Source organism: Mus caroli, chromosome 14 (assembly GCF_900094665.2).
Source record: "Mus caroli chromosome 14, CAROLI_EIJ_v1.1, whole genome shotgun sequence".
Taxonomy (NCBI): Eukaryota; Metazoa; Chordata; class Mammalia; order Rodentia; family Muridae; genus Mus; species Mus caroli.
Genome location: NC_034583.1, coordinates 21,256,407 through 21,270,764, shown reverse-complemented (window position 1 = coordinate 21,270,764; position 14,358 = coordinate 21,256,407). Strand labels below are relative to the sequence as shown.

Here is a 14,358-nt window from a genome sequence, read left to right as displayed (position 1 = left end):
AGATTTTTCTTAAAGAACCAGCTCCTGGTTTTGTTGATTCTTTGAATAGTTCTTCTTGTTTCCACTTGGTTGATTTCAACCCTGAGTTTGATTATTTCCTGCTGTCTACTCCTCTTGGGTGTGTTTGCTTCTTTTTGTTCTAGAGCTTTCAGGTGTGCTGTTAAGCCGCTAGTGTATGCTCTCTCCAGTTTCTTTTTGGAGTCGCTCAGAGCTATGAGTTTTCCTCTTAGCACTGCTTTCATTGTGTCCCATAAGTTTGGGTATGTTGTGGCTTCATTTTCATTAAATTCTAAAATGTCTTTAATTTCTTTCTTTATTTCTTCCTTGACCAAGTTATCATTAAGTAGGGTGTTGTTCAGCTTCTGTGTGTATGTGGGCTTTCTGTTGTTTTTGTTGTGGTGTTTGTTCTGTGTGTATGTGGTGTTTAGTCTGTGGTGATCTGATAAAATGCATGGGATTATTTCAATTTTCTTGTATCTGTTGAGGCCTGATTCATGACCAATATGGTCAATTTTGGAGAAGGTACTGTGAGATGCTGAGAAGGTATATTCTTTTGCTTTGGGATGAAATGTTCTATAAATATCTGTTAGATCCATTTGTTTCATAACTTCTGTTAGTTTCACTGTGTCTCTGTTTAGTTTCTGTTTCCATGATCTGTTTATTGCTGAGAGTGGGATGTTGAAGTCTCCCACTGTTATTGTATGAGGTGCAATGTGTGCTTTGAGCTTTAGTAAAGTTTCTTTTATGAATGTGGGTACCCTTGCATTTGGAACATAGATTTTTTAAAAAGATAAAGAAGGACACTTCATACTCATCAAAAGATGCCCTAATAATTATCCGACTGTTCACAATTAGGTATTTTGCAGATGTTGGTCTCATGGATCCTCTTAGATCCCACAGAATCCCAGGAAGACAATTTGCCCTGGTTCTGACAACCATCCATATGTACCTGGAGCATAACCTATATTCTATAAATCACATTTTAGAATTACAAATTAAACTTTATAGACAAGCTGAATTCTATGCCTACATCAGCCAAAACAAAACAAAAACTGGTGATTGTGGGGAAACTGAAGATAGCCACAGTACAGGTATAAATTAGTAGACCTACAATTCGTCAGTGCAGAGTGCCTGAGCCGCCAGCACCCCTACTTTGTAGAGTAGAATGCTGAGGACTAGCTAGAAGAAGCAGAGTGGGGGATCTGTTCTCCAGACTTCTCCTCCATAGGAGCCTATGCACTTAACCATGTGCTAATTGGCATCATTTAAAGTTGCAAAGCCAAGGACACTTGTGCCGCTTTGTTACTGTTATCACTCTTATAATTAATCAACACTTAACACTATGTACTAAGCACTTGTACTCAGTACTCAACAGTGTTTTACTCACTTCTCCCATCAACCTCTGAAAAGAGCTTGGCTCACTTCCTTCAGTGCAAATAAGAATATTGAGACTTAGAGAGAGTTTGGATCCCAACTACTAGGCAAAAGTTATCTAACCTAATTACCTCCAGCCTAAAGAGATTGCCTACTCTGCACTCATTCTCATATCCCCATTATTTAAACTGACACAGAGTCTTCTTGACTTAGAACCTCCATAATAATAAGGTTGGGTCTATGCTGTACTTCAAAGATATTATGTATTTTACTATACAAATACATTCACATTTCAATTTTCTTTAAATAATAGAACTATGCGATTGTATCATGACATTTGTCTTGCCCTCAATCGTATGGTAATATGATGCAGCTTACGTTTTTATGTGTGTGTTCAGATTCCCGTATGTATTGCTGCTAAGTTTCTGTGTGTCTGAGGTCAGAGACCCCTTGGCTGAAGTTGACCCAGAAAGTCGAATTCTTGTGATGTATAAATGATAGCTGATGAAGCCAATACAACTGCTTCAGGAATTATAGCTTACAGAGTTGCTTGGCAGATGAAATCACTGAGCTAATTAAAAAATAATGCATTGTGCTGTGCCTAGAAAAGTCGCAGAGCTTCTTAAAGGAGAACTGCATCTGAGATGGGTGGGTTGCCAGGCATAGCTGTGAGCCCGAACACCAAGCTTTCATTAGTTTCTTTCCTCTTTTCCCTGCAGCCCAGAAACTGAAACAGACCCTGGAACCTTGTGATACTGAATACCCAGCCTTTGTTTCCGAACGCACCATCAAGGAGACCACAGGGAACATTGCTTGCGAAGACTGCTCCAAGTAAGCCACCCCAACCCCAGCAGCCCACAGCATACACCTTTCTATTGACTGTGGAGCTTTTCCCATCGACCCATGAGACTGGAGCACAGACACACAATTGCACTGAGAGCCAGGAAACATGGCTGCCCTCTGGTGTGAGAGTATAATTTTATCAGCAGGGAAAAAAAGCAACCCTTGTTTTGGTATTCTTTTAAGACTGGGAAATGTTCAGAATGTATAACTATACAGTAGTATAGAAGAGTTTAGTCCAATATGATGCTATTTGGAGGAAGTCCTAACTGGTGTTTCCCCAGCTAACAGTTGACAACTCAGCAAATGTGCTTAGATGTGTTTAGAGAGGACAGAGCCCTTGTGTATGCCTGAATCCCACCTACAAGTCATGGTCTAATGATGAACAGATTTCTATCCTTTCTGATGTTGAGCATCTAAGGTCTGATGATGAACAGATATTAACAGGTTCATTGATCATTTAGAAACTTGGGTCTCTGTTCCTGTTGGGCGGGTGGCTACTGAATAGTTGGGTCCATTTTTATTGATTTAGGTATTCGGTGCCTCCAAGACTATGTTGTTAATAACTACAGACACTTTCTATGCGTCATCCTGCTCTTTGATCAATTCACTATTGGAGGATGACTCTTGATGAATGTAAGCTTTCCTTTGTTTATATTTTAATATAGTCCGCTTTGTCCTTTTCTGTTTTATGCACTGTATACCATCCCAAAGAAAATCTTTACCTTTCCTAGCCCAGCAGTGTTTGCATTTTTCTTCTGAACACATTCCTGCATGCTGTTTGTATTTCAAACTTGAACCCCATGCAGTTTATATGTGCAGCCCCGCACAAACGGACTTGTGACTTCACCCTTTTCCATATATTATACAAGTATAAACCTGCACGGACCGGGCACATGCAAAGGCCAGAGGGTAACTTTTCAGAATAGGTTCTCTTTGCCTGCCTTCACATGGGTTCTGAGGACTGGCCTACATTAGCAGTCTTGCACAGCTGGACCTTTAACCACTGGCCCATCTCAGCATCCCTGACATCCCTTAATCTGCACGTGTGTGTATCTTTGTGCATATGTGAGTATATGTGTGCAGTTGGGGATTGAACCTGGAGCTTCACACGGATTAGGAAGCCATTCTATCAACTTGCACTTTTTATGAAATAGTCTTTGATTCCCTTTCCATTGATAATGATGCTTATAGCCAGTGATCTGCAGAGCTGTTTTTGATGTTATATGCTGTCAGTATGTAGGCCTGTAGTATAGCTAGGAGATACTTAGGAGAGCCTGAATCCTTTCCTTATTCTTCCTCCAAGTTATTCTTGGTATTCTTGGTGCTTTAGCTTTTCATATTAACTTTAGAATTTACTTGTTAATTGCTGTGAATTCTAGGGTTTTCATGAACATTTCTGCAAGTTAGAGTCAATTTGAAGAGGATGATAATTTTTAGGATATCTGACCTCCCTAATCATAAATTAAACATATCTCCTTATTTGTATGCCTTTTCCGTGTCTCTTAAAGTAGGTATAAATTATATCAGATGTTTACCTAGCTTATTTGTGGTTTTTATTGCTTTAGTAGGAACACACTTAGAACTACTTTTCTAATGTATGACGGTAATACTTGAGGATAATAGTAATACATAACAGAAATACTGCTTTCTGTTTATTGAATATTATATAGACAACAGATTGCTCTGTGTGCTTTAGATCTAATAGTTCCTACATGGATTTCCTGAACTTTCTGCATAGGATATTTTAGAATTTATAAAAAGTGTCTAATCTCCATAATTATTGTGTTATGATTTGTGCCACTAGATACTATAGAAGTTTCTATTAACCATGTTTGACAATATTGTGTTAAATATATTTATTAGATTTTATTATAGAATATAAAAATTGTGAAAATTTTCATGTTAGCCATTTTTTCAAACCCCTTGTTTTAATTATTTTTAAAGAAATGACAGGCACGAATGTTTCCTGTTACAAAGAATGATTCTGGAATATTCTGATATTCCTTAGTAAGTGTCATAATATCTTTGAGAAATAGAAAGTGTTCTGAAGTTTAAATCCATATTACTTAAAAAATAATCTTTGACAATTTCATACATATGGATAATGCATTCTGGCAACATGCATGCCCATACTCTCTTTTTCTAACTTCTATCCATCAGCCCTCTTTATTGAAGATAGTAAATATTTAACACACACACATAGTGTGGAAACATTTATATAACCATTGTTATTGCTTACAATCACTATGGGTTCATTATAGGTCAGTACTTGCTAAGCTAAAGAAACATCAAGAATTTCTGTTGATGTCAGTATTGTTTGATACCTGGATAGATACTGGATTGTATTTAACATATTTATACTATTTAGGTCATTTATTCCCATGTTGTTCTGCTGATTTATTTAATTTTTTTATTTGAAATATATATATTTAAGTAATATGTATTGCAGGCATACACACAGGCATTGTACATGTGTATAGTCATGTGCTCCATAATGACATCTTGACTGATAATGGCCACCTTATGTTAACGTGGACCCATTAGATTATACCGACTAGTGACATCAAAGCGTCTTAGTTTGCTTCTGCTTGATGATATTCGCACAGTGACAACCTCACCAAATGATACATCTCTTACACATTATCCCAGGCTTAAAGCACATGGTTCTGTGTATGAATGTGGGTGTGCTGTACCTTTCATAACAGAGACCTTATTTGAAGTGAAAATCATACTTGATTTCTCCAAATAAAACTGCCATTGCCACTTACTACCAAGAAAAAAAAAACCAGGCTAAAACATATTGCTAAGTTCATTCATTCGACTTACTTGACTTATTCGACTTACATCTGTGGTCAAAAATAAAAGTGGCTAGAATTTTCTTTCCTTTATTATCACTTGGCTTTGTTGTTAAGTTGTTTGCACAAAATTATTCAAGGGATTCCACCACCCCCACTTTCCTCTACTATGTGAAACACTTCTTCTGAGATGAATGTATGTTTCTTATGAATTTGGTAAACATACAGCTTCCAGGAGCTGATGGGATATGTGGAGTAAGCATGTACAACTACTTAGGTCACTTTTTTTGTGTATGGATCTCTCTGGATTGTCTATTTCTCCTTTTATAAACCTTTCATTTTATTATTTTTAATTTAACATGCAAATTCATGGAGACTGTTATGACATTTTCATATGTACATATCATTTTCTTTTCATTCTCTTATTTTTAAATTGATTTAGTGATTATATTTCTTTTGATAGTGTTTATTTCATCTCATTTCCAAGTTTATTGAGTTCATTCATAAATGGTGCTTGATTTAAGATGTTAACATATTTGTTATTTTTGTCTCTTTTCCTTTCATTTGTAAAAATGATCTGGTATATTTAAAAGTATGCCTATTTATGGGGTACCATGGGATGTTTTGAGATTCATTATATAGTTATTTAGATTAAGATGGGTATATCTCCTCAAGTATTTATCATTTCTTAGTGTTAGAGATATTCAAAGTTCTCTCTTCTGACTTTTTAAGAAAGATATGCAATACACGGCTCCCTTTTCCCTGGTGGGTTTTAAATTCTCTGTCCCCTGCATCTGTTTCTGCCTATTTCTTCCTCTCTGTCACCATGCACTCTTTAGACTTCCAGGGATGTGTTGTTTGTCTTTGCTCTCTTTTGAGTTTACTCTGTTTTTAATCTGTAAGTATTTAGTGTTCAGTCTTTCTCTGTGTGCTATGCATCTCTCACTCCATCCCAGTACATCTTCATCAATGTAATGTCCAGGTTTTCAAATTTAGGCTGTAAATGTTTTCTAACTTGAAGCCATTTGTATCTGCACATATTCAAATGGTGGCTGAGATATTATAATAGATGGGTTTTGAGTGTCTTCTTGCTTATTATTGGTGTCTAATTAAATGGTGTTGTAGCCCACACCATGTCCTTTTTTTGTATATGTGCAAAATTGGTTACTGTAGTATTTGTTCATGGGCTTTGAAAGCAAGATATTTTCAAATATCTTTGTAGAAAGATCAGTATTTACCAATTGGACCAAATGTGATTAGTGTATTTCAAACCTTTGCTCATTTTTTTCTATTGTGTACATGAGTTTTTATTACAGATGTCATGTGATCTCTTCCCAGTGTTAGGGTTTTTAACCTATCATTCAGTTCATCTTACGATCTAGACTTTGAAATTATGTTGCCATGGAAATCCTTGTTTAGGTCAAGCTTGCTTCCTAACCATTCCTTTCTTTCTCCCAGTCTATATACAAGACATCTTTATAGATAAATACCTCACATCTCAGCATCATTCTGCTTACCACACAGGTCAGGGAGTGTTGCCTAAGGACGTGTCCCCTGTCCCTTCTTTTCTCAGTTCTGCTGGTGTCCTTTTCACACTGGGATTATGCTCTGTGCCTAGGATACAACTGGACTCGACATTTTCATTGACTCTGTCCTCTGCTAGATTGACTCTTGGACGATACTTTTGTGCTTTCTCAAGAGTTGGGGTTGATTCCTACCATCATTTGGGATGCTTTTCTTTTCCCAGTTTTGTTGTTAATTTTTACTTTTATTATTTTTTGAATTTTCTGTATCCAGCTTTCCCCCTTTGAGTACACAGGTATACCCTGCATCCTTCCAGTGACTACCTTTTTTCTGTGGATGTGCCCTGATTAGTTAGAGCCTCTTCCCTGCTCATGAACAAATAAAAACTTAAGAGACTTCTCCTGGCTCATCTACATAGCTCCCACATTCTATATTTTTTAATGTAGTAACTATTTGATTTAATATAGGCTGTCATTGGTTACCTCTGCCACTGTTTCTTTGACCATGGTTGCTTTAGGAGTATCATTTTTATTTTTGGTTGTTAGGAATGGTGTAGGAGCGACATATACTCCCATGGTTTGTTTATATATATATATATATATATATATATATATATATTTTATTACGTATTTTCCTCAATTACATTTCCAATGCTATCCCAAAAGTCCCCCATACCCTCCCCTCCCACTCCCCTACCCACCCATTCCCACTTTCTGGCTCTGGCGTTCCCCTGTACTGGGGCATATAAAGTTTGCGTGTCCAATGGGCCTCTCTTTCCAGTGATGGCCTACTAGGCCATCTTTTGATACATATGCAGCTAGAGTCAAGAGCTCCTGGGTACTGGTTAGTTCATAATGTTGTTGTACCTACAGGGTTGCAGATCTCTTTATCCAGGGATCCATCCCATAATTAGCCTCCAAACGATGACACCATTGCATACACTAGCAAGCGTTTGCTGAAAGGACCCTGATATAGCTGTCTCTTGTGAGACTAGGCCAGGGCCTAGCAAACACATAAGTGGATGCTCACAGTCAGCTATTGGATGGATCACAGGGTCCCCAATGGAGGAGCTAGAGAAAGTATCCATGGTTTGTTTAAATTCCTCTTGGATATAGCATGAACACTGTCATACAGGCCAAGGCCACAGACTCTAAGTAAGGATGCTTTGTACTGACTCCTGTATCTCAGCTCGGGGATTTAGTAGGTAGTTTTCCCCCTCCTCCATTTCAATGACTTTCACAGAGTCCCTCCTCTAGCCTGTTCTGAAGTTTCATTGAGGTAATTTTCAATATCAATTTATCCTTTTTGCTTATTTGATTTATCCTTTGTGATTTTTTAAACTCAGCTTTCTTTTAATCTGCTGCTTAAAATGTCCACCCTGTTCTTAATATGCATGACTTTCTAGAGGATTAATTTGCTTCTTTTAAACATAGTTATTTCTTCCATACAGTCTTTGTTAGGTTCTCTGTGCTAAATGGTGAACTTTTAAGAGTGTTCTAGTCACATCCCTTGGAGAGCTACTGACCTTCTTTGTTCTTGTGCATGCTTTCTTTGATGGTAAATTCTTTACTTGTGTATTTTGTTACAACTCTTTAAACTCTGAAATTGTCTTGCATATTAATTATTCTGTGGCACTAGCACTGGGCTCAAGTTTCTATGGTAGCTGTGCCTCTGGGCTCCTCTCATGTATCTTATTGGTATTGATTGCCTGGGAATAAGATGTAAGTCTTCCTACATGGGGCTTCATCGCCGTATAATTATGGTAAATATTTTCCTTAAACACAATTCATTTTCAGTTGGAAGTTTGACTTCTGATGGGTCCTGCTGTTTTTCCCACTCAGAGCCCTGGTGCGGGTCAGATTATCAGGTCCTTATACTTACACAGTTGTGCCACCTGGCTTGGCTTCCCTCCTCCCATAAGTGCTCTTATAGTCAACTGCATTTTGTTTTCTCAGGGCACCACACGTGTCAGAGTGTTTATGACAGGACAGCTTTTATATTTGCTCCATCTGTCATGTCCCCAGGTTTTTCTTCTGATTGGGGACATTCTAGGGCCAGCATAAGAAAGTGGTGAGTCTGTGTAGTGGTTTAGCACAGAGGGCCTTGGAAGTAGAAAGTTCAAGATGTGATCCCTGCCTTCTTCATTTCTTTGTGATCATGGGCAAGAAAACTCAACTTGTAAAAGACTTTCTCTTTCTTGAGTCATTTGTGGGATAGTAATAGTAAGCTTATCATAGACTTGCTGCAAGAACCAAGAAAAAAATTATGCTATGGATTTAGCACTATGCCTAGAACAAACTAATATTCAGTAAATGGCCACATTTCCTGCATGGATAGTGCTCTGGAATCCTTGCATGTGTGTCCTCTGCCCCCAGAGTCATATGTCAGAACCAGTTTCCCAATGTGATATCAGTATGTGGTGTCCTTTAAGCGTTGATTATGACCAGAGGGCTGCACTGCCCACCCCTCCACCCCCCAGTGAAATTAATGTCCTTATAAGAGAAGCCCGAGGAAGCCTGTCTGCATCTCTACCCCATGTTTGAGCAGAGGGTGAGCTCTCTCTGCCAAGTCAGTCTGGTGGTGATAAACAGCCAACAGTTTTGTTTTACTTAAGGTGCTTACTAAAGTAGTTTGTTAAGTGCCACAGATGACTTAGATGTTTCATACCACACAGTCACTAAGTTTGAACCCTGAAAAACGTTCTGAAGGAATATGAATATTCCTGTCCCTAGTCTAATATCACTCTTGTCCCCACAGAAACTACATGTCAGATTTTAATAGCACACCTTAGAAGTTACTGAGAAACCATGACTTTGTGTTCTGGGGAAGTGTATATCACTAATTTAGCAATCTTACAGACCAAAGGGACACTAAAACCCCAGGTATCAAGATTGCAAACTCTTTGAGGTCACCCTCATGTCTTGTCAATCATACATATGTTATAGTTCTTATGGCCATCATACTTAAGCAAACAGAAGGAAATTCAAGACAGGAGATTCGTGAAAAAAGCAGCATTCCCTTTAATGCCTCAAAGTGAGGGACCAAAGATGCTGTTGGATTAAAATTACCTAAAAGTCTCAGAACAAGGAAACATTCACCTACCACTTTGCTACGTGGGAGACCATGACATTCTCCTGTGGTCCAGAGATTAGGTTGTTGTCATGGAGAATTCATGGGTGGATGGGATGGACACACCTGAGGTTGGCCTGGTGTGCAGAGCCATCTCTAGTTGGTTTCAGATCTTGAAGCCCTTCTAAGCTGGAGGAGTAAGGGGTGAGGCATTGAAGTGCTCAGGAGTATAGATGGAAGGGCTGTGGGTCTTCCTTTAGTTTTTGAGTAAGCTTTTTGATTGAAGCATGGTTTACAGAGAAATATATGCAAATCCTAAGGTTTCAGTTATAGGCTTGGGGTGGGGGCAGTCAACATTTCATTAAAAACAGTTGTATAATACTCTTCATTTTTTGCCATACAAATCCACCCTTACTGAATGTTAGAAGACCTCAGAGTACAGCACCAGCTCTCCAGCAACCCCTCAGTATATCCCCTGTTTGGCATAATGCCCACTTCCCAGGGAACCACCACTGTCTGGATTTCTGTGTTCACTGATGGTTTCTGTACCTGTAGCCTGTGAGATGATGGAGGAGTTAATAATATAAGGAGCTTCATGTCCTGAAGTTTGTTCCTAATGACTTCTCTCCAAAGAGAAAATGAACTGCAAAAGAAAATTGACTTCAGTAAATATTGTTTGGCTGTCTGTTACGTCCTACACACTGGACTGTACCTGAAGAAGCAAGGATGAAGGAAGCATCCATGATGGTAGGCTTTGCAGACAAGTCACCAGGCAGTTTGGATGCAAGTGGTTAAAGGAGAATGAACACCCAGGAGCTCAAAAATGGGAACGCTATGGTGGAGGAAATTACTACCTAATAAAAGAGGTGTGTGTGTGTGTGTGTGTGTGTGTGTGTGTGTGTGTGTGTGAACGGCAGTGTGATGCATCATAAAGAGATGGAGGGGAGGGGTTCTGTTGACAAATTGAGTTCCATTACTGTCTGCAGATCCCTTCCCATCTTTCCTAGTTCTGTTATATGAAATACAATTTATTAGAACATGTCCATGATCTTAATAGAAATATGTATAAAGATGTTGTTTAATCCTCCATGTGAGCATCTATTCCTGGAATTCAGGCTGTTAAGGAAGAAAGTCATGTGACTTAACTTTTGGCACCTACCCTTCCTTCCTGACCCACAGATAGCTCATTCTAGTGTCTCGCACAGTGGCAGTAAGAAATTTGTGTCTGCCCATGATGTTCTTTATGTGGAATTAGTAGAGAAAACTGTCACATTTTGACTGAAGTGAATATTTTCAGATGAAGTTATCAAGGGTTATTGCTAAATTTTGATCAACTATCCAGGTAACTTCAGGTCAGGGGCAATTCCATTCAAAACTAACACAACTGTAGCGTTTGGCCACAAGTAAGCTGGAAACTGAGTTTGGTTAAATTATAGTATTTCAGAAATTATGCACTAAGATCTTTTTCATAGAAAAACATCTCGCCTTCCGCAATGGAACACAGAGAACAGCATCCATCACCAACTGGTCTCAAGGCAATGATTACTTTCTTCCACAAGCAATGGCCAGCCATAGAGTCACAGTCCCCAAGAACCCTGGGCCTCTCATGGGAACAGGCATGAGCTCCGGGTGTGTCATTAACAATCTCCCATCCTTTAAAGGGGATCAGATGACCCTGGGCTGGAGCCGTTTGCTGGGGTTCAGGGATCCGTGACAGGTGGTTGTAGCCACAGTGTGAGTTTGGTTTTGTTCTTCAGGGAAGAAGAACTGCGCTAGACTCCATTTCTATGTGCAGTTTCCTGTATCACAAGATGGTCCAACATGGAATATCTCTCCAGGAATGACTCATTCTCTGTAAATAGAAACCTTCAAATTGGCAACTCCCAAAGTGGACATTTATCTGCCTTTAACACAGACAGATATATTATATATTATAGCACAGAGAGACAGTATGCAATATTTTTAAAAAAGGATTTACAAAAATATAGGGTTTATTAAGAATGCAGGAGCCTAAAAGAAAATAAGAATTTACATAAGAATGTCATTAGGGTTGGTGGTTTGGATGCCGTAAGCAATAATTTTCGTCATTCAATATCCCACTGATTATTAAATTAATCTGTTACTCAAACAGCAATCGAAAACAACTCAGCCCATATTTTCTGGGCATTTGTTACTGTCAACAAGTTCGCAGAAGTGAATGTCTAAAAAGAGTGTGAAGTTTTATGAATTTTCCAGAACATTTCCTTACCTCTTGATAACCCTACCCTCTTGGCTAAGGAAATGAGCTGGTCCACAGAGGTTTCCCTGGAAGAAGAACCAGTTGTAAAGTGTAATGCCTGGATCTTGCTGAAAGTAATTAATCAGAAATAAAACCTTAAGTACATGTCACCTTTAGAGGCTTGGGTGCCTTGTTTTATTTCAATGTTGGTAAGCTACTAATTCTTAAGGTAAAGTGGGCTTCTCTCTCTCTCTCTCTCTCTCTCTCTCTCTCTCTCTGTTTTGTTTTTTAGTCTGTGATTTTCATCTTGCTAACACTACTCATCGCTTTTCGTAAAAATTCTACTGCCATCATTTTCACTTTGGGCTCTGTGCAGAGATTCGCTCATCTTCCTGCAAGCTCCCAAAGCCTTGGCTCTGCTTTCCTCTCTCATCACCCCTACCCGCGTGCCTTTCATTTATCCCCTAGACTGAAGGAAAGTAATTGGTCTGGAAGCTGTGTTGACATGCTCTGTGGGCTATAGTTCAGAGGACCGTAGTTCAGAGATGCTGAGTTCTTAGAGAGGACTCCAGTTTCCCATCGAGGTCTCAAACTGGGTGGGCAGTTTACCCTGTGGGCTCAGACTTTCCCAGCAGAGTTTGCAGGTGTTCCTAACAAGCATGCCTTCTGCAAGTCACCTGTAGAATGGACACATTGCAAGAAGGAGAGCTGGACATTTCCCTAAAATCAGTGCCAAGAGGGTGAGCTCTGGGGCTGGACTGTAGGCTGGGCCACCACACTTAACAGCACAAAGACCTCAACCAGTTATTACATGTTCTGTTTGCTCACCTCTGCATGGGCAATGATTGTTTGTTGTTTGTTTTGTAAGATGTATGAGGCTGAGGGAGTTGCTTAGTTGGTAAACTGCTTGCCCTGTAAGTCTAAGAACCCACATTTTATCCCAATGACCCACATTAAAAAGGAGGAGGTGGGGAAGATGAAGAAGAAGAGGGGGAGGAGAAAGAGGAAGATAGCAGGATGTGTTAACGTACACTGGAGAGGTAGACAAGAGATCCCTGGGCCTTGCTGGCCAGCCAGCCTATCTAAATTCGTAAATACCAGGTCAATGAAGAGCCCTGTCTCAAAGGAATTAAACAACATTTCAAGGGATGACCCAAGGTTATTCCCCAGCCTCCACACATACGCATCCCCACGCATCCCTCTAACACACTTTAAAAAGAAATAATATGTGGTCCTCATCCTTAACACAGTGTTTAGCAAAGAGTAAATGCTTTGTAAATTGGAGAGGTTTTTTTAAACAGAGCACAGTTCACCCCAGGCTCTGTGTTGACAGGGATGCAGGGAAACCACAGGACTCCTGGCAGGCTCCTCTTCCCCAGTTCCCAGTGTAGGGTCCAGCTCTATTTCAGTCAGGAAGAAGAGATGAGGGTACTTTGCTGCAAATAGATCTCACTAGATCTCAGTAGCTCTTGGTTTCTTGCCCTTTTCTGGGTCTACTTGACAGCTCTCAGTTTAAAAAACTTTGGAATTCTGAACTTGAAGCTCCACACAGTCAGTAATATTCAAATACTTCATTAACCAAATTAGATACAGACTTTGCCAGTGGAGAACACTGGTGTCATGAATAATGTAATTTGTAGGTGTTAAAATGTAACAGTTTTTAACCACTTAATTTGGAAGCCTACACTAATTGGTTGAAATATTTTGTATCTTTTGTTCTAAAGAGCCTTGCCAAAGATCTGTCCCCAATTTTATGTAAAACTAGCAGCTACATGTGATGTGATTTGTTTGCCTATCACAGAGTCAGTAGGCTTCCCAAGGGGACTGCCGTTAATTTTAAGAATAAAACCTCTGCAGGAAGAATAGCACTGGTGGTACCTCTATGGTGACAGGGGCTAGATTTCTGACTTTCCTCATTGGTGAGACAAAATACCTCGTCAAAGAAACTTAGGGAAGGAATGATTGATTTGGGCTCACAGTGTGGAGGGGGAGGCATGGCAGCAGGAGTGTGGGACAGCTGGTCACACTGTGTCAACAACTCGGAAGTAGGGAAAGGTGGATGTTGGTGTTCAGTTTGCAGTGTTTTTGTAGTGTGGGATTCTAGCCCATGGGATGGTCCTCCCTACAGTTAGTGTGGGTCCTCCCACCTGAATGACCCTAGTCAAAAAACAGATCTATTCCCTAAGATTGTATTTTCAAGTGGACAGCATTAGCCATCACAGGTACACTGCATCTTTGTTCCCTCATACTGTCCCTTACTGTTCCCTGTGACTTGGAATTGGAGAACCAAAGGGATTCCTCTCTTTGAATTTTTCCCTGCTACACTCAAGTAGCCACTGAAAGATGGCAGCCCCCCAGCCCCGTGTGTTCTTGTACCTCCTCTTTTGCATCTCAGCAGGTAGATGCTAGAAAGATCTAGATCCTAAAAATGGGGTCATTCTATCACGAAAGATGAAAACGACAACTCTATCCAGCCTTTGATTTCTTCTTCTTCTTCTTCTTCTTCTTCTTCTTCTTCTTCTTCTTCTTCTTCTT

At 39.6% G+C, this 14,358-nt stretch overlaps 1 protein-coding gene across 2 annotated transcripts in view; it reads left to right on the top strand.

Annotated features, from left to right (window-relative positions):
- Cacna2d3 (calcium voltage-gated channel auxiliary subunit alpha2delta 3) overlaps window positions 1-14,358 on the top strand; it is an 810,117-nt gene that overhangs the window by 768,375 nt on the left and 27,384 nt on the right. For both annotated transcript variants that reach the window (XM_021181598.1, XM_029469011.1), the window contains one exon: window positions 2,094-2,205. In XM_021181598.1, coding sequence (XP_021037257.1) covers window positions 2,094-2,205 — 112 coding nt within the window. The remainder of the gene's footprint in view (window positions 1-2,093; window positions 2,206-14,358) is intronic.